This window comes from Barbus barbus (assembly GCF_936440315.1).
Source record: "Barbus barbus genome assembly, chromosome: 44".
NCBI classification, from domain to species: domain Eukaryota; kingdom Metazoa; phylum Chordata; class Actinopteri; order Cypriniformes; family Cyprinidae; genus Barbus; species Barbus barbus.
Genome location: NC_136722.1, coordinates 14723194 through 14751044, shown reverse-complemented (window position 1 = coordinate 14751044; position 27851 = coordinate 14723194). Strand labels below are relative to the sequence as shown.

The following is a 27851-nucleotide window of genomic DNA, read 5'->3' as shown; positions in this document are numbered from 1 at the left end:
TAGAAAAATTTCCAGTTCTAAATGAAGCCACTGTCTATGCATACCATATTAAAAATACCTGAAATACTGGATTTAGCCTTGATGATTTGAATTAGTAAGTCCTGACAGATCAGCGGTTTAGTTTGTAATCAGAACAATGTCACATGTTAATATTTCGGCTTAAATATTATTAGCATGTCTGAATATAGATCAGCCCATCTAGGTCAATCCATATTAACAAGCTTTTGACCTGAGAACCATTAGAAACATTAACTGTTAAATGAGTGGTTCTCAAAAAGAGGACCGGGGCCCACTAGGGGTGTTAGCAATCTTCAAAGGTGGCCTCAAGATGACAAAGTACACTGTAAAAAAATATTTGTTGTAAATAAAACACATTATTGGAGTGCATTTTACCACTAAATACTATTTAAGCCTTTCTACATAAAAATGTGAAGTTTAATTCATTGTGCTACTTTCCAATTTGTAATGAATTTACTATTGAAAAAAAAAGTAAAAATGTAATATAAATTGCTAACAAAAAACCCATGCAAATCAATATGGAAATCAACATTTATTTCTATTAAAATAATAATAAAAGAACCCCCCCCCCCTCTTTTTTTTTATTCAGAACAAAGTTCCTGAAACTTAATTCACAAAAATAATTAGTATATTAATATATCACTGCTCCCGGTTTCTGTTAATAAAAACATTTAAGAACAAGCCTATAATAGTCTGAAATGGGGAGGCTTAGAATATTGTCTTCAATCAAAAAGGTTAAAGTCATGGAAAATCAGCTGGCAGGTGTTACGCCCCCATGTGGCCAACATACTCAGTGCATCCTTGACTGAACACATAATTAATCAAAACATTTACTCAACACACTGTTAAAGGTCCAGAAAGTGCTGGTTTGTTTTATTTGACCATACATGTGATTTATATCTTCATTTATCAACCCATGGACAGGAATGGCAGAATCCTTTTACTAGTACAGTAACCTAATCAGTCATCCTTAGGTGCTTACAGAGCTTCCTTGAATTTTAAAGGAGTACTTAATTACAGTGGTTCCAGTTGTGTGAACATCTGGTGTACATTGATTGCTCTGTATATTCTAATTGCCATAATTTTGATCCTATGAATGCAAATGTAAAAATGTTCATTGACTGCTTCCAGTGAAAAGGCAGAGGAGATAGACGAACAGACAAGACAGTCTACTCTTCCACAGTTTCCTTTTTGCTCGTCTCCTGGCCTTCAAAGATCGGGTACTTGCTTTCCACTTCTGCCCATGTGATTGCACCATTGGCCAGGTCACGAACGATTTCGGGCAATTCATTAACCTGGAAATAAACATAAATATCTCAGTAAAATAGTCAGCACGCTGCCTCAGTGAATGGATTGAAAACACATAACTGCTTTACCTCAGCCCTGATCTGCCTCATGGAGTCACGGTCTCTTAGAGTGGCCGTGTGGGGCGTCTTATTAACAGTGTCAAAATCAATGGTGATACCGAATGCCACACCAATCTCATCCGTTCGGGCGTAACGTCTGCCAATAGATCCTGAGGAATCATCCACCTTGTGGGAGACACCATTCCTGGTCAGGGCTTCAGCTGTAGAGCAAAGCATTAACCGTGCATTATTATTTGGATAGCATCTATACATTTTTATAAATAATAGTAGAGTTGTACTACTCACATAATTCTCGAACAAATGGCATAAATTCCTGATTTTGGCTCAACGGAAGGACAGAGCATTTATATGGTGCAACTGTGGCAGGGAAGCTGAAATACTGAAGAGAAAGAAGTAAACTTCATAAATAAAGCAAGACAAACGTATAAAACTATTAATTCAGAATATTACAGCATACTGCACTTACCGTTCTTTGTTCGTCACCCTCCCTGATACGGAATGTGTGCTCAAAGATGGAATACATGATTCTCCCAATGCCAAAGGAGGGTTCGATTACATTAGGAACAACCTCCTCAACTGTAGAGAAAGAGAAGTCAATTAAAATCTCTTACATATTCTTATGTTGACATTAAAATCGTAGCTTCTGCTTCTTACCATGCAGGGTCTTCTGGAACCTCTTGACGTTGACCATGTCCTTGGTGAGTTTGAAAGTCTTGCCCTCAGTCTCAATGGTGAACTCACTGCATTGAGACAGGAAACCAATGAATGAACAGAATAACATTGGTGGGCACTATGGACTGAGAAAAATACCTATTTTATCTCTGACTATTGGTTAAAACTCTATGATATTGCTTTATATTTTGAGGTCATTGGCAAAAATTATGAATGCTCTGATTAATGATACTCACCCATTCTCGTTGAGGAGTTTCTCCTGTTCTGTGATATAGCATTCATCACAGAGGGCCAGGTACTCCATTGCAAGCTTGGCGTCCTTCTTGTAAGCTTTGCCGATGGCTCCTTTGTTTGGCTCGAACTGGACAACATTTACAACTTTGTGTGAAGCAGTTAAGGAAGGTAACTGAGGACAAAGAGAACTAAAATGCTGTGCTGAGAGTTGAGATCCCATTCAAATGCTTTGATAATTGTAGTTATTAATATCTGCAGAACGCTGAAGGATATGGGTTCCTTTAAGGGTTTCTCAGCAACCAGAGGGACTTTGGTGGCCCGTGCATGGCACAAAAGATCATAACATGAGCGATCAGCACACCCCACGATCTCAATCCACCCCTGGAAAACAGTATGAAGAAACACACAAATGAACACCTAATCTATGGGACAAGTGAAATTAGAAGGTCCTCAAGCAAACACTGAACGTACATAAGAGGTTTTGGTCTCGGCGTCCCAGCAGTCACAGGCATAGTGGGCCATCTCATTGTCCATGTGTTGACGGAAACGAAGCTTGTCTTTCGCCACACCCACTTTGATTAGATAAAGGTAGATCCTTCCAATGAAGTAGCCCAAGACGGAGTTGTTGATGATGCCCTACACAATACAAAAGTCTGTTACTACAACTGAAGTGTTAATTATAATCAATGCATAATAAATGAGATCTTCTCTGACCTGCTCCACTGCATCACCCAGCCTCATAATCTGGGCAGATTGCCCACTAGTCTGTGCTTTGGACGAGTAAAGCATGATCTCCAGATCAGCAACATTGGAGAACTTGGAATGAACCTTCTCATTCGGATCTACAAAGTGCTCAATCTCAGCCATTGTAAACTCTCTATGGGGAGAAATATTCACTTCAGTACATTTTAAAAATCGTAATGGAAACACTTGTATGTGACACCCAAATAACCAAATGTTCAAAAGGAAATCATTATCTGCACCTGACACGAATCAAGCCAGAGCGAGGAGAGATTTCATTCCTGAAGGAGTTTCCGATCTGGGCAGCAGCAAATGGAAGCTTTCCCTGGTTGAACTCCAAAAGACGTTTGAAGTTGAGGAAGATTCCCTGAGCGGTTTCTGGCCTCAAATAGCTGTGGAAATAATGTAGCCCCAAGTGTAAATCATCCTTTTTCTTACTTTGGATATTTTAAAATGAGAGCATGTAGTCTGGTGGTGTCCAGTTTACATTTAGTCATTTAGCAGACACTTTACTTACCCTTGCATGTTGCCCCCAGGCCCAATGGAGGTCTGGAACATCAGGTTGAATGAGATGGGAGGTGTGAGATCATTTCCTGTACTGGGAGACTTGACATTGTATTGCACAAACAAATCTGCCAACTCCTGCTGAGTGTAGTTATCCATCTGAAAAAAAAGCAGAATAAACCCATTACTCAGTAATTTTACTAAACAGTAAAGGCCCACTCACATCAAAAACGACAACTATAACTTTTTTTAGTGTCCACATCAATGGATAATATTTCAGTTATGTCATCTGCAACTTCAGATGCTCAAGCTTATTAAAATAATGTGAATTATTTTGGCTATCAATTTTTTAGCATTCATCAGCTAAAAAAACAATATCGTTTCTGTATTGTAATCAACGATTATAAAAAAGTTTTGTTTTATAGATATTGTTCTTTGTGCATATGGTCCTTATTGCATTAAATACTCCTTTCGCACACCAAGTTCATCTTATAAAAGCTAGTTATTGCATGAGTGAGACATACCTGAGTGATGACACCCTCCATCTCCGCTTTCTTTTCTGCCGTACATTTTTTGTCACTCATTAATTTCTGAAGATGAGCTAAAAAACAAAGACATTGCAAGCATTTTATTATTTATTTAATTTCATTTTAATAATGGAAATACAAAGGTTGTACTACTGGTACTGCTATTACTGCATACTTGTTATATACTGCTATTACTTTATTAAGATAAAATAACTTTTTTCTATTAAATTTCTTTTTAAGCTAATAGACTATTTTATACCACCTTGAACTAAATGGCATAAGAAGGAAATGTTATTATCATCATTCTAGAGCATTTTACTAGACAAAAATATATGCCTCTTGAGTGTAAGATGAGTCATCAATACAATACAACAAAAGTTAATTTTGGTAACTTTAAGCAGTCTACATTTAGCTTAATTAAAGAACTTATTTCATGTTGGTGGTCTACAAACAACTAATAAAGTCTTTGTGATTCTTGCAGATCCCATTGCTTTTACTCCTGAACATCTACAGCATCCATGGAGTCAAATCAGAGTATGGCTCAATGCAGTCAAATTATACAATACTACTGGAGCGGTTCTTCTTATAATAAACCATGACAAACCTTTAAGGAGGTGGTCAGCACGGAAACACTCTCCGTTCTTGACATCCTTGACCATGTAGTCTGCAAACTTATCCACATGCCCTGATGTCCTGGAACGCAAAAAAAGCACTGTGTAAGAGTTCCAGAGATTATGAACAGATTCAATAGACAATAAGACTCACTTCAGAACGGGTTCTGGTGTAAGCATGGTGCAGTCGATCTCCAGAATCTGCTCCTCCTGGATGAAGTGCTGCCTCCAGACCTGGAGAACGTTGTTCTTCAGAGCACATCCGACCGGTCCAAAGTCATACAGCCCACTCACACCTTTTTCACACACACAAACAAAGCATACTATTATTTGCACAAGCCAACCTTTCAGAGCAATTTTGTTAAGACTAACCTTTAAAATTTAGAATAAAGGTAAAATGAAGCTAGTAACATAAAAATAAATAAACACCAAAAACACTCACCGCCATAGATAGCAAATGCCTGATCGTAAAAGAAACGTCTTTTTAGAGTGTCTTCCATCTTGGTTCGGTCCACAATATCATCTTTGGGCTGTAAGGCAAGCTCCTGCAAAATGGAGAAAGGTCAAATGGATCATGTAAATCATTACGATAGGACATACAAAACTAAATTTACTAAAAGTTACTTATTCAAGCTACCAGTCTTCTAATATTTTGAGATGAAGGGTTTAATTTGTTTGTACTACTAGTATTATCAAACAGAACTGTAAATATAATTGCTGTTTTCAAACAGGTTTTCAGAACACTCCCGCCACCCATAGCTGGGTGACCTTTTATATACGTTGTGTATTTCATATTATATTGTTTCTATATATGATTCACATCTTTAAAGTATGGCTGTCAGTTTAACGCTTTAATTTAGTTATGAAAAAATAACCCGATTAAAATATTTTAAAACAGTTAACGCACTGGCCCCGCCCCCAGACCTGTACGTCATCTTACATTTCATAAAGTTGACCGTTGACAAATATGATGCAGGACAACAACTCCATAAATGCGGTTATGCCCTAAAAATTCAAGATATTGGAGCAAACAAATGCCCATGTATGAGTTTGTCTCATATTTATATAATATAATAAGCAAATCATACCAGCAGCGAGAGCAATATCACACTGTGGTGAGGGGGGTGTGGGAATGCGAAGGCTGCAGTGGGAGAACGGGTGTGAAGACGAGCAGTAAAAAGGAGGTCAAGTGAATAATGACTAACACCTGTATCTAATTCCAGTGATTGGGGAGAGATGAGAGAAAAGCGCCCTGCAGACCTGGGAGGGGAGAGAGAGAGAGACTGAACGCCAGTAGAGACGGAGCCTTGTTTGTGTGTCTTGCTGGAAATCTGTGTAGGCAGAGAGCCTGACAGCCCTTTATTTTGTTCCTTGTTGGTTATTTTTCTGAGTAATAAAAAGCTGTACTCGCCACCCCTGACTTCCTCGTCCTCTGTCCGATTGAACCTCGTTACACACACGAGTGCTGTTTTTGTCACGAAGAACATGAGGGCAAATGTGATTTTATACAACAGTTCAGTAAATAAGTTAATATTGTGCCTTTTGTTCAATTTTGCCCACAAAAATAATACCTACAAAGCCACAGCAGAACTGTTGTGCGTCTCCGAGCAACACAGCGATATTTAGTTTCTGAATAAATCCGCATTTTGAACGAATCGTGTGAACCAGTGATTCAGTAGCCCATAGAGTTTGTGAAGCTGTTTCAAACATAAAGCTTTAAATGATGAGCGCTGCTCTGGATCCGCGGCTGCGCAAAAGCAGGTTTAAATATTTCGATGTGATGTGATTTCAAAGGTTCAATAGACAGAGCAGAATCACCATCATTGCGTCTGTTTGAATCGAGATTGCAATCTTTTAATGATTAAACGTGCATACATATGAGCCTTATGTATTTTTCTAGCCCATGTCATATTTGTACCAGACCTCAAAAGTACCAGGCCCGGGCGGCCCACTTGGATTTTTTACCCATCGAGGGGGAAATAACTTAATAATCTTTCATTTATAGTCATATGGTAAAATTTATATTTTTATTTGTGTAACGTTATGTTCAAAATAACTACAAAATGTCATGCCTTTGAAAAAGAACAACAGAATGTGCTGCTTTAGCGCATCTCGGTCTCCTTGAGCATCTTTCTGGCGCATGCAACAAACATGAACCACAGAGAATACTTGTGTTTTTAAAAGGCTTCATTTAGATTACTTGACGTTAAATGCAACATATAAGTCACTTTGGAATAAATCACAGTAGGCCTATGAATCATGATAAAAAAAAGCGACTTTACAGTCTGAAAACATGGTAGGCTATAGCAAATTATTTTGTGGACCCCCTATCACTTTAAGAACCGCTGGTCGACACAGAAGAAAGCCCTGTATGAGTTGTGTCGAGCTATTCATTAGTCTGTTTGATGAAGAAAGATTAAATGTAGTTGCAATAAATGCATTAAGAATCTGTAGACCAGTAGGACTATTATTCTGCTGCATGATACCACAGAAGAACTGATGACGGCACGGTTTGATCTTCGGCTGACCAATCAGCAGAAAGGGGAGTTTAATTCCCACCCACGTGTAGAAATCGAATATTCAAGCTGTTTATTCATTTTTCTACCCCTGAACAATTTACAGACCAAGAAGATCCGCACTCATCCAAACAGTCCAAACAGGCTTATCATTTATTACTCAGAGGTCACTGAAAAGTGCAAAAATGTGCAAAACGTTTTCGGGTATTAACCCTCCCTCAGTGCCATGTGCTACAAGGCACACACCTGCCTGGTAATAAATATCTCCCCACACACATATCTCAATACATTCAAAATGATCCATATATAAATATATCAAAAAAGTATACAAAACAACATTTTTTGCATCAGTTTTTATATACAATAAGTAAACAAACTCTTTGGAGTCCCACCATATATCCTTAAATTATTATAAAAAAACAATTCAAAGACAAGTCTTCATTCATACCAAGAGGATGTAGACTTGTGTGCCTCGTAGCACATGGCACTGAGGAAGGGTTAATACCCGAAAACGTTTTGAACTTTTGCACCTTTGCACTTTTCAATGATCTCTGAGTAATAAATGATAAGCCTTTTTAAACTGTTTGGATGAGTGCGGATCTTCTTGGTCTATAAATCTTTACATTTGTTTGGATCTACGCACCGTATATTATTGGTCTACTGGACTTTCGGACGAGTGTTTGGCGCTACGGCCTTCTCTATTCGTTTATCTACCCCTGAACGAAAAATGAAAATTTAAGCTGAATTCTCGTTTTCTGTTTTTGGGAGAAAAAAAATGAATAACTGAAAAAGGAGCCGTTTTCTCATTTTTCTACTTTCAATATTAAATAAAAAAACGAATGAACGAATGATACACGGATTATTTACCGCCACCTGCTGGAAGTTTTAGTTTCTTCTATAGAGTATCATTTCATTTATTAAGAAAAAAAAAGGGATAGTTCACCAAAAACAAATAAATTCTGTCATCATTTACTCACCCTCATGTTGTTTCAAACCTGAATGACTTACTTTCTTTTGCACAACATGGAAGAAGGTATTTTGAAGACTGTTGGTAACTAAGCTGTTTTGGTCACTAGCGACTTTCATTGCATGAACAAAAAATACAGAGATGTTTCTCAAATTATCTTCTTTTTATGTTCCGTACTTTATGTTAGGCCATTGTAGCCTAAACATTTAACACAATGATAGCTTTAAATGATCTTTTGTGGGGGTATTTTCACAGCCAAATTTAGTTAATTGTAATTAATTAGATTAAAAATTAGAATTGACTGACAGCCCTACTTTAAAGCTTAATTTTCATTCTGTCTGATTTTTTATTTTTGATTAAAATCAAAGTTTGTAATGTTGTGATTTCTCTCTTAGCTGGTTAGTTTGGTTTATAGCTCATAAAGCTTTAACAAAGACTTTTTAAAAATCCCTAAATAGGCTACTCCTGGAAAAGTAGGCGGGCACTGTTGCACTCTATAGTCGTTTAAACATATTAAACTTAGAATTATTAAGTTTTTAACATTAAAACGACACATTTCATCTTCATCGACTTGATGAGATCTCTCACCTTGGCCTCCAGGATTCTCTTGCGAGCTTTCAGTTCTGCTACAGCCTTGTTGACATCGACTTCAGGAGCGTTTTCTGCCTTCAGCTTACGCACGAGATCCCCCTATGGAAAAATAAACAACACAAAATGCTATGTTTAATTTATTATGACTCCCATATATTAGAATACAAATGCAAGCCGAGTTTCGTTTTAACTGTGTGTGATTTCCTCCATTGGTTTCTGCACTGTATGTCAGAACGACTCATATCAAACGTGGCACTGACAGACTGAATCATCCAGCGGTATAAACTTCATAATAAAGCCACCACCCGGTCATATTTCCTAAAAACATCACTTTAGCAAAAATGCATTATGTAGTTTTCCATAACAAGCCATTTAAACCGCTTTGCATAATTTAAAGAGACACATTTGATTCCTGAATCATGGCTCTAAGTTACTTCGTATAAAAAGCAAATAGGTGTTTAATGCAATGCATGGCTCTTTGAAATAATAACGCAGCACATTATATATGCTTGTTATTGTCTTTCATAATTGTGTTACCTGCTCCTTCACTGCTAGCCTCAATGGAGCCAGAACCTCTTCAATACTGCCATCCATATTCTGTCCTTCCGTCATCTCCAGCCACGCGCTTCTCTTCTTCTTCTTCCACAAACAGCCCGACAGGGAGAGCGCTCTGATCGGAGGGGAACCACACAGGCGTATGGGACTGGATCGGACCCTCGGAACCGCGCGGACGGTGGCAATCTGTGTACCGGTCCTGAGGAGGAGTGCTGATGTTGCGCTCCGCAGAGACAGCATGGACCGAGAGGAGGAGCAACCACACTGCGGAACTGAATGATGAAATCCCCAGAAATGAGTAAGTGACGACGGGGATTCAGTTCGGTACTTTCGCTATTTTATTTTATTTATTTATTTTTTTAATGGAGTTGAATTGAAAACTGACAGATTCGTCACAATCTCTCTATTTTATAACGACTGTCAGTAGAAATAGTGCAAAAAAAAAAAAAAATCGAAATAAAAGGTGCGAAATAATAATAAAAAACGAATTAAAAAAATAAATAAAGTTCTTCCTGTATTATTAAACATTCTGAAGTATTTTAATGTATTTATCTTGATTTCTTGAAGTCCACATATTGGGTGGGTGGGTAAATAAATATACCCCCACATGAAAATAAATATTAATAATTATATAATGATTTATTAATTATTAATGACTTCCACACCTTGTGAATGAAAAATAAATAATACAAATCCTTTTAATATGTAACAATTAATAATAAATATTTTAAATAGAAAGAAAGAGTGTATAACACTGTATAATACATCATATATTACAATAAATTTCATACATTACAATAAATTAAATACATTTAAAAATATATATATAGCTACAAACTATAACTTCAAAACAAGAAAATAATCATTCCACTGATCTAAAAACTAGAAGAACAGTGGATTTGGGCCTTCATATGATATCAGTTGTAGTTATGCATTACTATTATTATTACTGTTATAGAGCTGACTTTTTCATTTCAAAGAGCACCTGCTTTTTCTTTTTGCAATTAATTCACTGCAGAATTCACTGCTGCAGTTACCTAAATCCTGTAACAAACTATTTTTTTCTGATCTTTTTTAACCTCCAGTCTCCATAAAAGGAAAAAGGAAAATTGAAAGTTCATAATTCTAGTTTTATTTCATTGTAGGGCCCAGAATTGACAGTGACCAGGCTCTGCATAGTAGGTCCAAGCTCCGCTGTAATTTCCTGTGGTTCTCACTGCTTCCTGTGCACAGTCTGGAAAGTAAACAGACAGAGACAGGAGGGACAAAAATATTAAAGTTGCTACTCAGTTCTTGCTATGATTGAATATATATATATTGTATATATGTGTGTGTGGCCATTTAAAATGTATAAACTTGTATAAAGTGCAAATGTTTATCAGAACATTGAGAACTTCACTGATGGAGTACGGCTAATACATAACACTCAGTGAGTTATGAATGGTGTAGAGTTCCAGACCTGAGTAGATCAGGATATTAGTGTACAGTGTTATGATTCTAGATATCAAATATGTGTGTTAGGAACTGTCAAGACTATAGCAGCCATAAAAGTATAATAATGAAATATATGTTCATGATGTATGCTTCCCAACACTAAATCAAAGTAAATGTGTACTCTAGATTAAAATAGGTCAAATCAGTGATTATCATTGACATTAGCATTCTCTATTGTAGATCAGTGCTAATTACTCAATTAACACTTTACTGTTCGACCACAAGATGTCAGAATAAGCACACATTTAAATAGTGCCTCATATTTAGCAACTGTGGAATAACTATAGGCTAAATAGTTAATCTATCAGTTTATTTTTTCTAAAGTCATTCGTTACAAAGTAAACACTATAATTTCTATATAATTTATATAAATGTCATTTATTAGTTATATGCCATTATTAACCAATTTTTATTCCAAATGTGGACAGAGGAATATTCTGTATTTTTTAATGTTTTGAGTAAAAATAGAACAGATTTTTTTACAAAATCTAATAATTAATTTAGCAACCCAACAGCATCGACTAGCAAGCGCAATATATATCTTTGGCATTATTTATATTTAGGCCTACATTATTTATAATATGTATATTATGTATAATGTATTATATGTGTTATTATTTTAAAAAAGAGAGCAGAGAAAGTAAAAAAGTGTGATAAGGTATTTAAATAGGCTGTAAAACTAGTTGAAGTGATGGTTGCATGGTTTATTAAACATTAAGATCAAACACCCACCTTCATAAAATATTCAGTAACCCTCCCACCTCTCTCTGTCATTAAAACATTTCTGAAATCACTGCAATTTCTCCTAGTATCTCAGCAAAATCATTTCCCTTTTAAACCATAGATGCCTACTTAATGTTCTATTGATTATATCGTTTTCAGCATCAGTCCACTTTTTTCTTTTTTTTCTTTTTTTTTATGATTGTTTTATAGGTTATGAGTCCTGGTCGTTGCATACATTGCATATACTACGTTTAAGGTTATTCAATATAATTAATAAATTATAATAAATGAATAATTAAAATAAAATTGGATTAAATAAATAGTACATTTAATTTTTATTTATATAATGCCTACATTTATGTAAAGTACTTACATGTACGTTTTTTGTTTTTGTTTTTATTTAGCCAAATTATCATAATGAATTTATTACAGAATCATACTTTTTTAAATAGATATTTTTATGACAGTGTCGCTGATATCAAGTAAACAGGTACATTTTTGTAAATGGTAGTTTCACACGGTCACATCGCGCGTGTGTGTGCGCGCGTCCACACACACACACACACGCACACGCACACAAGGGGAGAGAAAGCGCGGCTGCAGATCAGACTCTTTGTTATTACACATTCTGTCATTGAGCTCCGTAGACCTTAAATCACACAAGGGCTGAGATGTTGCCGATTCCCGCCATCTGACAGGAGTATCTCGTGTCGCACTGCTCGCTGCATGATCGTGAAGTGTGTGTTGTATGTTTATTTGGACGCGGTGGTGTAAGATCGTGTGCGGTGTATGGTGCATCTGCCATCTGGACTCACACCGCTAGCTCGCTAGCATCAGGCTAGCTGAAAATTATCAAAACATAAGTGACTGAGGAAGAATAAAATCCCGTTTCCATGGACAACACGTCCATCATTACCCAGGTAGCAAATCCAAAGGAGGAAGAGATCCTTTCTTCTTGTCAAGAAAAAGGTAAGGCGAGTGGCCGCTGTTTATTTGACTTAATGTTGAATGTTTTTGTTTTGACAGCGGAATCACTGCGGCTTTGTTGCTGATGCTCTTCAGATTTTAATAATACATAGGATTTTAAAGACTAATGGTTATTTTTTGAAAGAATAAAAACGTGAAATTTTCTAGCTTATCTAATTATTATTACTACTATTGTTATGTTTTAGTATTGTTTTATATATATATATATATATATATATATATATATATATATATATATATATGTGTGTGTGTGTGTGTGTGTGTATTCTTACATTGCACGATTTTGCTTCATGTCTTCATTTTTTTAATATATTGAATATTGAATATGAAATAGATTTTTGTAGTGTATGTTTGCCAGCTCCTGACGGAGAATATCAAAACAAGTGTTTCCAGCCTGCTGCCTTCTTTTCATGGTGTTAAGCAGCAATCTGTTTGACATGAATGCACTGTACTTGATCACAGTTATTTTCCTAAGCATCAGAGCAAACAATCTTAATGCTGTGCTAGAGCCCTGTTAAGTGGATCAAATGATTTAATTCCACTGAACCTGAACTCATTGTAAAACTGAACATTGTAAAAAAATGTATTTCTGTGCTAAGCTTGTTTTCTGTTCAGATATGTACTGTATAGAGCTGTATGGTCACTCCTGAGGAAGTGTCTTTATCATGATTATGAATGTATTTTCCTGGTTTATGTATCAATCTCTGCATGTCAAATCGTGCCTTATTGTACTGGTCAGAAGTGTTGATGCTTTTCTCTTTTACTGTGTGGATGAAAGAATCAGTTTAACTGTCTGCTACTAAAAATGTAGGCCCGGTTTCACAAACAGGGCTTAGCTCAAGCCTTAGTTAAATTAAGATATTTAAGCAACTTTTACAAAAATGCCTTGGAAGAAAACATTAAGGTGGGAATCTTGACAGAACAATGACACTGACCTATTTTAAGATACGTCAGAGCAAGATATTTTCAGTTGAGACAGCTCAAACATGCATTTTAGTCGGGGACTTGTTTAAGCCTTGTCTGTGAAATCAGGGGTTAATGATGTAAACTGTGTGTTTTACTGAAATCCAGTATTAAAGCATTTTTTATTTTAAACCATCGCTTTTGGACAAAATACCAGTATGCTTCCACTAGTGAAAAAGACCATCCCCTGTTGTCCTCTCACATCAGAATCCACCGGCATATTTGTCTAAGACTTCTTTTGGACTGTTTTTTGCTTGTAAATGGTGCTTGATCTGTGCAGATTTCACTCCTGATTCAGACCAGATTCATTTTTCACTGGAAAAAGCAATATTATGGATAGAGGACTCATATTTTAGCCTGAAACAATGGTTTGAAGTTATAAACATCTTGATGGATTAATTTATTACTAACATACAGTTGTTCACTTAAGAAGACTTAGTCTCAGTTGATTTTCTCTTTGAATTTTGCAGCACTTCTAAATTAAGATTTATTTTTCTCAATAAAGTTTTGTGAGTTTGCCCAGAAAATCAATATCTCCTCCAGCCTGTCACTTTTCCCAAGTGCTCTTGACACGTTTTGAGTTGTTGTGGTCACCATCTGAAAACTAATGTATTTAAACCCCTGGTTTTTCCGATGTGTTAGTTGATTGAAACAATGTGGCATCAAATTCGAATTGATTTCTAGAGCACTTCCATAGATCACGCGGAAAACAAACTCCTTCTTATACAGTTATCAGTGGCTTTTTATAATTGCTTCTTCGTTTAGCTAGTTCTCAAGAGAGCGTTTAGCCCCATGGAGGTCTAGTGCCTGCATAAGTCAACACAACACGCACTAATGTGAGATGAAGTTATGAGATTAGCCCAAACAGAATTAATGTGAGTAAATAAATCTTACAAATTATTTTCATGTGACTTTCGGCTCCTTTTCTGAGGATAACGACACAATATAAACATTTTACAGACACTTAGAGCACAAACAGATGGTAGTCCATATGTTGGGGGTCTTACTAGAAGAGAGAGGAGCAGCAGAACGGGGTCTGGTTTTGGGACGTAAAGCGACCTCTCTCTGCTTCTCTGCGATGAAGTTGGATCAATTGTCTGAGGATGCCTCCACTATGAGAAGTCTACCAGAGAGGATCACATGACAGAGGAATCCCTCATGTCCTGATGTCAATATCTTCACGAGCAGTTAACATACTCTTTGATTTAAGATGAGACTGGATGAATTCTAAGATGTGGTATCTTGCAGTAAAAATGTTGGTTCCCATGCTTGGTTCCAGAGATTAAATGCATTGCTCCGTTTGTCGGCCAGGCATATTTTGTTTTTGTGATGAAGTGGTAAAGCAGGGTTCCTGAATTAATCTTAATTTATGCTCGTCCATGTTTGAAGAACAGGAAAACACACACGCACAAATCAAGCCATAGCTGCCATCTCTTATGGGAGTGAGCAGACCCCTATGGCAATATTAATAACATCTTAGAATTAAACCTAGAATATTCCTTATTTTCAATCATCAATCACCCAAAATCTGTTCATATAATTACTAAGTTAAGCATAATCAGCAACACAAAATAATTTCAACATGTCCTTTTGTTTCTTAAAAAAGTGTAAATTTGGGTTAAAGTGAGATAATTACACTGGAAGTGAATGTGGCAAATCTGTAAACATTAAAAAAAGTCTAAATTTGTTAGAAATGGAAAGTCTAGATTTGTTAAAAGTCTAGATTTGTTAGAAATGGACATACGCAAGAAGACATGTCCTGAGTTTTACATCATTAATCCGTGATCCGATTAATCCGAGTCACATTCACATGCTGAATTAGCATGGTGGCTAGCAAACAAAAACAGTCTCTAGAATTAAAAAGTAATTAAAAATCGAGGGAAAAAAAAGATAATGTGTGTGGAGCAAGTATGTCATCAGGTTCTGTGTTCCTGTTGGTTTCTTGATTGGACTGTTGTCGTAGGAGAAGCCTCACTGTAGGACTGTGCCTTAAAACTGACACTGGCAGAATTTCATCTGAGGTAAAATTTGATTGCAGTGGTCATTAATCGTCTGTCAGCAAACGTGTCAAACTAGTGATCAAAGACTATAAATTTAATTGCACCGGCTTAAAACCCGAAAACAAACGACAAAAATGGATGATTTTAAGTTCACAGCTCAACTAATACCAGCCCGATCTCACGGCAATTTGTGCATATTTTACGAGGTGGCTAATTCGTATGACCTCATTCGTACAAATTCATACGATTTTTGCTAAATTGTTCGTATTTTACGAGTTGCACAATTTATATGAATTTGTACAAATGACCAACACCTAACCCCGCCCCTAAACCTACCCATCACTTGGGTGTAGACAAATCGTACAAAATCACTCGTACGAATTAGCCACCTTGTAAAATACGTACGAATTGGTTGTGAGATAGCGTTGACTAATACACAAGTTTTAACAGAAGAATTAATGTAAGTGCGTCTTTTTTCTTAAATTATAAGCTTTACATTACTTTTTCTCCACGATTGCCCCTAATTACCATTGTAAGTGCCTCACCATAACCTCATTCTGTTCCTTTGCCTTTTTTTTACACACAAGGAGCGATTTTTGTTAATTCTGTGATGATCATTACACCACAAAATGCTGTCAATTGAATCTGGAAGTTTCCTTTAACTTGAAATTACGTTTTTAAATGAATTGATGTCCATTCAGAGGGATTATGCACTGTGACCGTTCATATAAAAAAGATAAATATAACAACACTTAAAACAAATTTGCTTGATGCAACAATATGGCCAGGAATTCCCATCGCCATTGCAGCCTTTGATATTCAGAGATTTCTATGGGATTCCATTTAAAGAATCTCATTAAAAGATGCCACTGTCTCCCAGCTACAGCTAGAAAGGATAATGAAGCATAGCTTTTGAGGTTTGTCATGCAGAAACGCAACCTCCCCTTTCCAAAATGAAGCTTTGCGAACTGGTCCCTTCATATGGTGTAAAGCTTCCCTAACCCAGTGGCCTTGGATGTTGGCCACACTTGCTGAATATTTCAAAGCCAGATGGGGCTATTTTCAGAAACCTATCGGTTTCATTGTAAGCAAAGAAGCGTCTGACAAATTCGTGTCGTATTTTAAGTGTGACGCTGGTGTTGGTGTTTATAGATTGCACCGTTATGCATAATGGATAGCGTTTAATGAAGTTGGCATTGGAATCTCTTTGCTGAGGGATTTGGGACTAACGGAGCGAATCCGGTTGTAGACATACATGATGGATGAGGTCATGGAGACTTTTAGGGCTTGTTAAAAGCTTTTTACTCTTAAGTCTCTAAGAAAAATGGTCAGTCAAGGTTAGGCCATCTCCTCGTCACTTTATTTGGGAATATTCTCTCATTTTGCATTCTTGTTGCAATCTTAGCCATGCATACCAAATGTTGTCGGGCGTACAGTCTGGAGGCCTTTTTTGGTCTCTGGGCAACAAATTACAAATATGTGCTCATAATTCCTGTTGATTAGACGCATGTTTGTTTGCAAGGCATGAGGCTTTGTTGTATCTGTCCACAAAAACTCATGTAGCATAAGCTCTAGGGAATTGGCCAGCTAATTTCAGGAAGCTCAAACTAATAGCATCATACAATCAGTATGAAACACTATTATCCAACCAACTGAAAAAACTGTCCTTGTATCATCCATCTCTGGTTGGCGTCCAGTCTGTTTGGTTTATGCAGCTTGTTACATTATGGTTTATTAGTTTTATGCAGGCTTCTCAGTGTGAGGGAGCGATTTTTGCAAACTTAGCAAAGGGTCATGATAGATCATGATGAGGGCACATAGATTTTTTCTTATGGATGCACCGATATTAAAATTCTATTCTAAAAACAAAAAGTAGAATTACTGATTTTAAATGCTACAGTTGATAATGTACAATATGGAAAATGAATATTCATTTTGAATTTAGCTAAAGTTTACTTTTAACAGTATTATTCATTTAAGTAATATTGTTCTTTAAGATGAACTTTAAATGAGCTTTAGATGATGGCAAGGGTAATTCAAATGTGAAAATATGGGAAATTATCATGCACAATTAAATTTTAAAACAATGCTAATAAATGAAATAAAACCCTTAATATCAGCATGTGAATAGAATCACACTTCCCTACTCTTATATATAAATTTATTATGCCCACCAAGGCTGAATTTATTTGATCAAAAATACAGTAAAAGGAGCATTATTGTGAAATATTATTATAAATTAAAACAAACTGTTTCTATCTGAATATACTTTATTTCTTTGATGGCAAATCAGAAATCTTTCTAAAATGCTGATTTGATGCTCCAGTAACATTTCTTATTATTATCAATGTTAAAAATAATTGTGCTGCTCAGTATTTTTATGGAAACTGTGATACTTTTTTTTTTTCAGATTTCTTTGAATAGAAAATTCAAACAAAGCATTTTTTTATGAGATTTTTTTGGTAACATTATAAATGTCTTTACTTTCACTTTGAATCGATTTAATTAATCATTTGTGAATAAATGAATTAATACATAAATGATCTATTAAATTATATTAATAGTGTAGTTTTTGTTTTTTTTTCTTCCCAAAATCTTAAATTCCTCTTTAAAGCATCAACACTACAGTCATACACATTCATATGGATGTCTATGATTAATTTAGGTGAGTGTCATATTTCCACATCATTGAGGAGACATTCTATAAGGACGTCTCTGGCTTCTCCCATCATGCTCTGCTCTCTATAAATAGCCTTTTGGTACACGATGTACCACGTTCAGAAGGAAGAGTTTCCCCGACACTTGAAGGCTATCCCGAGGCTAGAGCCTCATGCCCTCATGGGATGAGATTGAATTGAATCAAATGCATTGTAGTGCTTGATGCTTTAGTGTTGCGTTGCAGCCTGACTGGCCAGCTTTGCTCTAATACGTCTTAACTTTGTCAGGTATCATTGGATGAGCTGTTTACCTTAATCAGATTAGGAAGCATCTGAGCATGGATGTTTATCCCCACACAGCTCATGCCACCTGCCAATTAGAAGCTGCCCGCCATCTCCTACAGGATCATATTTCACTAAGGAAGAGCCACCAACACTGTGGTCCTTGTGCAATGTGATCTTGTCACCTTATAATAGATATTTTATTTTTGTTTCACTTTTTAATCTGACAGTTTAGACATTGGCACAATTAGTTTTCAGTGTTAATTCTTGTATAAATATTCGAAAATGTGTTCTATACCATAACAGAAAGATCTTGGAGGCTTGGAGAAGGTGTTGAGTCTTGTGAAATTTCAGGAGTTTGAGACGTTATGTGACAAATGGTCCATTTTAAAGATCAGGCCCTCTGTCAAAAGCCTCAAAGGTCTTTAGTTCTCTTTTAAAGACTTTTTCCTCCTTGTAATTGGTAAGATCATCTCAAAAGACTTCATTACTGAAGGCTCAGTGGATTTGTGGATTCTGGAAGGGCTGCATAGAGGTGTTGAAAGGAAGCTGAGGAGATGAATTGCTCTTGGCGGTCCGACCAGCCAGAAGCCATCAGGGTCAGATAGAGTGGGTGGGCTTCTCTTCCGCTTGTGTAATGATACCCACTGACACCCTCCTGAGTTCTTCATTTGATCACGCTGAGTGTGTATTTATGTGTTGGTATATGTTATTTTAGTGTGAATGTGTGAATTACTATTTCTCCCTCAGTCTTTCAGTATTTAGCACCTCCATAGACTTCGAGATTAGCAGTAATAAATTTGTGTTTCAGCATATGTTTGTGCTCGCTGTGTTATTTATGCAGCACATATCTTGTGTGTTGTTTGAGCTTTGTTTTTGGTTTGTTTTGGACTGAATGTTCGTTGACTTTCCAGCAATAGTACAGAGAAGGCATTCCGTGCCAGAAATAATACTGTATTTTCATTAACATTTATTTTTCTACCACAAAGGTATTCATTAATAATATAATTCATGTTTTATTTCATTTTAGTTAAAAATATTTTTTCAGTTTTTTTTTTTCTTTAATATAATATAAATGTAATATTTTATTAATCATTTTTTGTATTGACAGTTACTGGAAATAATAAAGCTATAATGTAACTAAAAAATATATATTTTTGAAGGATTTCTGAAGAATATCAAACAATTTTTCTTCCACGTTTTAATTTTAACAGGAAATCTTTTTTGTGCATCACTATTTTGCTAAAAAAAAAGTAATCACGTTTTCATTAAATTACATTTTAAAATATTAATAAAGTTATGTTTTAGTCTTGTATGTTCTTTAATTATAAATCCAGAAAATTAAAAGAGACAAACAGAATAAAATAATAGGGAAAAAAAATTTCATAGGTCTTTATTATAGTTATTATTTAATGAAGCATTAAATTGTTAAAATTTTATGAATTAAAATTTATTAAACATGCTTTTTGATGATTAAAAAAAAATCTAAATTGATCCAGAAAAATTAGAAATTTTAATAAATTGTGTTAAATTTTGTATATTTCATGATTTAAATTAAATCGACATGCTTTTTGAAAATAAATAAATAATAATAATTAGGGAAAAAAAATGAATGTAAAAAAAAAAAAGTCATCAATTTTAATTTATGTTCCTATATTTGTTGATTTATTCAAGCCTATTATAACAATTAGAGCCTATTATAACCATCATTACACTATATGTTACACTGTTCTCACAGTAACAGAAACAGCCATTTCCTCCAGCTGAGAGAGTCTCAGTATCAGACCTACCGACATTTGCTCTGTGGGTAGTCAGAGGTCCCCTGGGCTCAGAGCGCTTCTCTCTGTGAATGTGTCTTAAACTGGGTATAATGGCTCAAGATCACTCCATTTGCTGAGGGTTAATGGTGGCTTGGAACAGAAGATTGTCAAAAGCGAACAACGTTGAAGCAGGCTGGGACATGACCAAAAATGCTGTGATGATGTTGACATCGTTTCGAGCACAGCTGCCTTTTGAATCGGATCATTTTAAACAGGCAGATCTGTGGTGAATGGAAAAAGTACTCACAGACACAGAGCCTCCTACGCTCAAGCGTCAATATTATTATAGCTCATACCTCTAAAGTTAGAGCTTTGAACTTTACCACATGATCCTTCCCACACATTTGTGCTACAGATGTGAATGATACCTCAGACGATGCAGATTGTTGAGAAGAGGTGTGCTACTGTATTATTTTTCTAACTGATAATTTTTTCTCGTGCTTGATGAAATGGGGGAAAAAAATATAGACATACATTGTAGAGACCAGAATATCACACAGACAATAGGCTCAACTGCATGACAGTGTGCTGAAAACACTCAAAATACCTTGGCAACTGCATAGCAACACCCTGGCAACCATCCACAATACCCTAGAAATGTGGCAGCAGCTTTTGTATGGTCAAGCTCACTCACATTTTCTCCTTTTGATCCAGAATAGCAAGCGACCACCCAGAACACCCTAGCAACTGCATGGCAGCATGCTAAAAACACTCAAAAAACCGCGGCAACTGCATAGTAACACCCTGGCAACCATTGACAGCTCACTAGAAACAAGTAGGCAGTTTTGTTTGGTCATTCACACTCAAGTTATTTATTTTATTTTGATCTGGACTAGGGATGGCTCGATACCATAATTTTGGCTTCGGTACGATACCAGAATGTAGTACCTCGGTATCGATACTAAATCGATACCATAGGTGACAAATAACCAGCCTCAAAAGATGAGTGAATTAAAAAAAAATTATTATTAATAATAATAAAAACAGATTAATATGTTAATACCTTTGTATCAAACTGTAACAAAAAACCTAAAGGGAACATAGGTTACATTTTGATGTTGGAGAAAAAAAAATAGGCTAACTGCATTATAAATATATTCAAATCTTATCTTTTCAGTGCAAACGCAGTGCACATAGGAAACATAGGTTTCATTTTGAAGAAGTTTGAAGAAAAAAAAATAGCACTGAAGTTGCGCAATTGATGCAACAAATGTTGCTTTATTGTAAAGTGTTATTCTAACAGTCAAAGTAATATTCAAAATCATGTTATTATTTCTCTCTCTCAGATTGTTTTCAGATTTCAGACTCAACCAAAGAAAAAGCATTAAATATAAATCTCACTCTCTCACTTGCTTCATATTAGCGATCAGCAGCGCGTCAGAAACATTCCCTTCATATCATTGATACTAAATTTAATATAGCAAAACTCTTGCTCAATTCATATCCAATTAAAATTTGACTGTATGAAATGCAAGTGCATGTATTACGTGACCAAAACTTCATTGATTCTAGCGTGTCTCACATGCACATTTGCGCTTACTGTATTACATCTGAATGTGCGTTGATCAGATGTAAATAAAAGGTCAAATCAAATCTGAATTTATGAATGATGCACTCACCTGTCGATCTCTTAATTCTTTGAAAAGATCAGGATGAGCAAGCGACAAATGCTTAAAAAGATTTGATGTGTTCCTGTGGCAACATGATTTAGGCCTATAGCAACGCTTGCATACAGGTGCAGTAAGGCCAGTTCCTTCACCTTTGTCATCTGTTTTTTATCCAAAGTAATGCCATATTTCACTTCTACTGTTCTCTTTATTTATTAATTTTGGGTGCGCTGAGTTTCATCTGTTTGATCCATGGCGTTGTTCTGTTGTCACATTTACCGGTTGCGCAGCAATTTGGGAAGCACTGCCACCTACAGGTGCATTTTGCAACAGCAGCGTATGAAATACCGAATTGAGCAAAATTATGATATCGTACCGTTTGAAATATAATATATACCGGTATTTTTCCAGTATCGGTATACCGCGCATCCCTAATCTGTACCAGTGAGCAACCACCCAGAACACCCTAGAAACTGTTTATGAGCACACCAATAACACTCAGAATGCCTTAGGAACTGCATAGCAACACCCTGACAACCATCCACAACACCCTAGAAACGTGGCGGGAGGGTTTGCATGGTCACATTTTCTTATTTTGATTTCGGCCGATAAGAAACTTCCCAGAACACCTTAGAAATCACATAGCCAAGTTCTAAGGCTCTTGTTCAGACTGTCAACCCGATTTTTGTGCAAATTTGATTGAAATCTGATCATATTTAGACTAATATTTATTGTGCAAATCCGTTTTGAGCTACATTCATATGTGGTTTGGAATGCTATTCAAATTAAATGCATGCTATTCATTCTGACCGGTCAGATTGGATTTAGCGTAGCTTTTTCACATTCTCGCACCATGGAAACACGTAAACACATCAGACGTTTTTGTAGAAAACATGGTGAATGTCTTTGCTGAAACAAGATTGTGTTGCGTTGTGAAGTGCAAGTCAAGCCTCATGCAATATACTCACCTCTTTGAGTTTTGAAATCAGCAGAGATGGCAGCACAAAATAAAGTCACATGTTCAGCTTCCTGCGTTTCCACCGGTGCCTCATAAGACGAAATATAATACAGCATGATGGCAACATGTTGTCATGTCATAAGACAACATCTGTTTTGCAAACTATATTGCTGTTGTTGTTTTTAGCATAGGCATATAGGCATAACAATGCAGTGGCATTGCCATAGAAACCAACGCACATTGCGTAAAACGAAAGTGTGCTTCTGGATACACAAATTGGTTACGAACAGTTGCGATACACTGTGTGGACAGTCAGTCATTTAGACCGGATTCCTTAGCAACTGCATAGCAACACCCTGGCAACCATCCGTAACACATAACACATAACCAATGTGGCAGCAAGTTTTATATGGTAAAGTCCACTCATATTTTCAGAAGATGTAAAAATCGAGGATTTGGGAGTTTTTCATTTACAGAGACTTTGATGGAAGGGTGGGGTTAAAAATGTAAAATTCAGATGACCTGCTATTAAATACCAGCCTGTGCACTTCCTGCTTGGCCACGTCTCTTACTAATCTATCAATTTTAATGTTTCTTTTTCTAAATGTAATGACTGAATTATCATGCTCCCTAATTTCGTTTTCAGGACACTTCAAAGGAGAATATTTGAAGTGTAGGTCAGTAAAACAATGCCACTCTGAATGAAATCTGAGAGAGTGTCTGAGTCTTCAAAGTGAAGGGTGAACTACATTTAACAGTGAGCCTGTCTCCTGAGAGATGTATAAAGTGGAGCAGTAGTGCTGTAGGGGAATGTTTGTGTGTGGAAACGGCATGATTACCTGCTTTCAGCAGACGGAACCACTCCACTAACCTGCATATGACCACTGACATTCAGAATTCAATAACAGGGACGCCCTACCAAATTTAGACACGACAATCTGTATTCCAGTCATGGGGAATCCATCTGTCAATCCAAGCACTTTTATTTGCATAGTCTCTTTGTCAGACTGTCATTGTCACCAACGTGCCCTTTTTGCAACAGTCCCGAGAGACTTTGCCTGGATCAGATGCTAATGTCAGAATCAGTGCGACACAGAGACAGAGCATGAAACATATTGTGTGCAGTAGTCCTACATCTGCTATATCCTGTCTTTTTTTCTCCCTCCCACCTCATCTGCTCTGCCTCTGCTTTTCCAAAACAACGTGGGACGTGTTGTGTAACAGGGTTGAATAGTCACATCTCTTATTATTTTCAGCGGCTAATTCCACCGTGCCTGTCACATCCTTCATTTCTTCAGCTGCTGTAACGTGGCTGCGGGGTCCGGAGTGGTCCTGTCAACAATGTGGTATGGCAAACACGTATGAGAAATTAGGTCTTTATCCACACCGATACTGTCACTACTGAGCAGTTTAGGGGAAAGATTGGATTCTTTGATTCATTGTTTGTTTTGGGTACAAACAGTACATTTTCATGTTCCCACCATATTTGTCCTATATATATATATATATATATATATATATATATACATACACATATTTACACATATTATATATATATATAAATATGTGTATGCATATGTATATATATATGGGTGTATGTGTGTGTGTGTGTGTGTGTGTGTATATATATGTATATGTGTGTGTGTGTATATATATATATATATATATATATATATATATATATATATATATATATATATACATACATATACATACATACAATTTTTAAACAAGGACAATAAAATAGTTTTTTAAATTTATCACAATGTCAATGTAATGTACATTTATGATCATTAACTAAAACCATAAAAATATATATTTTTTCATTTAGTTTGTTGAAGTTCTAAAATTAACTAAACAAACTAAAATATTTGGACATATAAAAAATAAAATAAAAACTAATTAAAATGACAAAAACATAACAAAATGACTAAAACTTGACCTAAAATTAAAAAAGAAAGTATAAAAGTAAAATCGAGTTAAAAATATTAACAAAGACTATCATTTTAAAATAAAATAACACTGTGAAAAAAGGGTTGTTTTTAATAAGCAAAATAAGTTAATTTAAACCTATTTCTAGGGGCGCACAATATATCAGTACTATTTTTATCAGATGATTTTTTTTTTATATTAATATACATTGAATATATTTGTAATTATGCAAGGCAAGCTCATTAATTCATGCTATTTTTAGATTACCAGTGATGTCATTTAATGCTCATTTCAAGTTATGCTTAAAAACACAAATCATTTAATAAGACTGTTAAATGTAATATTTATTGAATATAAATTTCTCATACTGTACATCATAATGTTGTGTAGCCTAAATTTATTTGTAGCATTTAAAATAAAATAATAATAAAATAAAATAATCTCTCTAATGGTTAGAGAGTCGGACTCGTAATCCAAAGGTTGCGGGTTCGAGTCTCAGGTCCAGCAGGGATTGTAGGTGGGGGGAGTGAATGTCCAGCGCTCTCTCCACCCTCAATACCATGACTGAGGTGCCCTTGAGCAAGGCACCGAACCCTCAGCTGCTCCCCGGGCGCTGCAGCATAAATGGCTGCCCACTGCTCCGGGTGTATGTTCACGGTGTGTGTGTGTGTGTGTGTGTTCACTGCTGTGTGTGTGCACTTTGGATGAGTAAATGCAGAGCACAAATTCCGAGTATGGGTCACCATACTTGGTCGTATGTCACGTCACTTTCACTTTCAAATCATTATTGGTTTATCTTTATTGACCAGAATTTTAATATTAGTACTTTAAATTAGTTTGAGTGGATTTTTTTCTGTTAATTTTCTTGCCATTGTGTAAATAATCAAGTTATAATTAACACCGTTTTAAGTGCCTGAGATTGACCTGATTTTATTTCATAATTGGTAGCACTTATTTTGCAGTGTCTTTGTTACACATTACATGTACTTATTATTATTATTATTATTATAATAACATTAATTATGCATAATTACTTGCAAGTAACCCTAAGCCAAACACTAATACTAAACCTAACCATATAGCAAATACAAGTAGTTAATTAATATTACTTAGTACATAAATGTATAATTGCACTGTAACAAGGACACCTTAAAAAGTGTAACCTCATAATTCATTAGTCTGTTGTACATCACAACACCTGCACTGTTTATAAGTTGCACTGTATTATGGGAATGACACTTGTTACAGTATGTTCTTTTGGCGGGATGTGTTTTTAATGCTGGTTCAACACTAAACTGTGATATTGCTTTTGCTGCACACGTGTTACGTAACACTGTATTAAGCCATGGCGAAATACACCAAGGAATGCTGCCTTACCTGAAAGAGGCAGAAGGCCATGATTGTTGTTTGCAATGATGAATTCACATCACCAACATTAAGCTCACTATAAATGTGCCATCTCCTTCGAAAATAATACAGACTGCCTTTCTGTCTGCCTTATTTCTCATAAACTTTATGTATAGTTGACTTTGCGTTGCACACATTTGATTGGAAAAATGTACACTGACAAAAATGTACAACAGAAAAAAGTAGATATTTCCATCAGTTTGTAAAATCACAACTGACACAAAACCACTTACAATGGGCCGATATGTTTCCCATAGACTTCCACTGTAAACATTTATCTGTCAACACATTTTTTGTTTGTTTTTAATAGTCACATTGCTTAAAAGACAATTAGAGTGTTTAAATGTGTCTCAGCCTTATAATCAGACTTCAAACACTAGCATTTCTCTCTTTCCTTGTCTCACTCAGTGCATTGTAATGAATAGTTTCCTGACAGATCATTCTTCTTTTAGTCCTCTCACTTAGTGCTCATGTTAAGACATTAAGGCAGTGGAGCGAAACATTGGATTGCAGTTCTTCTGTACCCAGTCTTACTTCATATGTTTGTATTTTCAGACACACCTGGTCCAGCCTGAGGTTGAGTGTAAGGAACTCCCTTCCTCAAGGTGATGCTTTTAGTCAGTACGTCATGTGTGTGCTTGCACGCTGCAATTCTCTTTGCCCTCACAAAGCTATCAAACGTAAATGCTAGTTATGTCCAAAGCAAGACGACAAGTACTTTGATGCTAATCATTAGTCAGGCTTCAAACAAGTGCTTACTTGACATCACAAGAGGCACCGTTTGTTTCGTTATCAAAAACAACTTGGAGACTGTTACTGATAGACTTCTGCACTTCTATTCAGCACTGAGGCAGGGTCTACTGTATCATGGTAAAATAAAATACATTTGACCTGATCTTTGAATAGGATATAATAAAATGTTACGTAACCCATGTGTGCAGCAAAAAGCAATATCACAGTTTAATGGGGAGCCTCATACAAAGAGCATTAATAGCGCATCCTGCCAAAAGCATATACATCGGGCCAAAAAAAAACATTCACCACTAGATGGCGGGCCAGAACATAGTCAAAGAATAATTTAAGATATTAATTGATGAAAAAAGCAACCAGAATTGCCTGTGACTGACTGTTACAATGTATTTTGTAACTGGTAGTGAGCTGTTACTCTGTGTAAAATCCTGCGACAGTCATTAACAAAAAAACACATTTGTGTGGCGGTGTCCGATCAGAGTATGTGAGCGGAGTGTCAACAATTTCCCCTCCGCGCTCCGAGCATTTAATAATCACTCCGCGCTCACTGATATCAGAAACACTACTCCGCGTCTAAAGTATTTCAGTATGTTTGAAATATTACAGTTCTATGGAAGCCCGTTTTTTTTTTTTTTTACAGAATTGTGCGATATAAACTCGCAAGGGGGGAAAAGACTGATATGTTCTCAGAATTGCGAGTTTATATCTCAGAATTATGACTTTTTAACTCGCAATTGCGAGTTTATATAATGCAATTCTGAGAAAAAAAGTCAGCTGTCAGCTGAAAATATTCAGAAGGAACAAATAAATTCCTTGAGAAATATAACTTCCCACTCATGTCCACTGCAGTCATCATAGCCTTCACATTCTTTCTGATTTGAGTGATCCTTTTCTATCTAGCTAGCTAAATATTTTTAACATGTGAATTCTTGCTAAATATCCACTTATATTACGGGTCGTTGGCATGA

At 35.9% G+C, this 27851-nt stretch overlaps 2 protein-coding genes across 5 annotated transcripts in view; one reads left to right on the top strand and one right to left on the bottom strand.

Annotated features, from left to right (window-relative positions):
* Window positions 1-863: 863 nt before the first annotated feature.
* Window positions 864-9597, bottom strand: LOC306862945 (glycine--tRNA ligase-like). Its single transcript, XM_079406055.1, has 17 exons — window positions 9286-9597; window positions 8746-8847; window positions 5117-5219; window positions 4829-4970; window positions 4668-4756; window positions 4061-4137; window positions 3550-3695; window positions 3275-3424; window positions 3006-3168; window positions 2763-2927; window positions 2565-2672; window positions 2294-2439; window positions 2040-2125; window positions 1852-1961; window positions 1671-1764; window positions 1395-1585; window positions 864-1313 (listed from the first exon to the last, which is right to left on the bottom strand). Exons 1-17 carry the CDS (start codon window positions 9541-9543, stop codon window positions 1188-1190), a joined length of 2256 nt encoding a protein of 751 aa, XP_079262181.1. The 5' UTR covers window positions 9544-9597; the 3' UTR covers window positions 864-1187.
* A 2373-nt stretch (window positions 9598-11970) lies between these two features.
* LOC306863624 (CTD small phosphatase-like protein) overlaps window positions 11971-27851 on the top strand; it is a 42472-nt gene continuing 26591 nt past the window's right edge. The window contains exon 1 of one of the 4 annotated variants that reach the window (XM_079407089.1): window positions 11971-12489. In XM_079407089.1, coding sequence (XP_079263215.1) covers window positions 12414-12489 — 76 coding nt within the window. In that variant the 5' untranslated portion in view covers window positions 11971-12413. The remainder of the gene's footprint in view (window positions 12490-27851) is intronic. The other 3 variants (XM_079407088.1, XR_013783707.1, XR_013783708.1) reach the window with 3 other exon arrangements.

What these genes read in the sequence shown, in the direction of transcription:
- LOC306862945 (XM_079406055.1), bottom strand. Translation starts at nt 9,543, where the DNA reads ATGCTGTCTCTGCGGAGCGCAACATCAGCACTCCTCCTCAGGACCGGT. An exon ending in AGAGAATCCTGGAGGCCAAG is followed by an intron (nt 5,220 to 8,745) that starts GTGAGAGATCTC and finishes TCCATTTTGCAG; the next exon opens with GAGCTTGCCTTACAGCCCAA. An exon ending in AGAAACCCTTAAAGGAACCC is followed by an intron (nt 2,440 to 2,564) that starts ATATCCTTCAGC and finishes ACTGCTTCACAC; the next exon opens with AAAGTTGTAAATGTTGTCCA.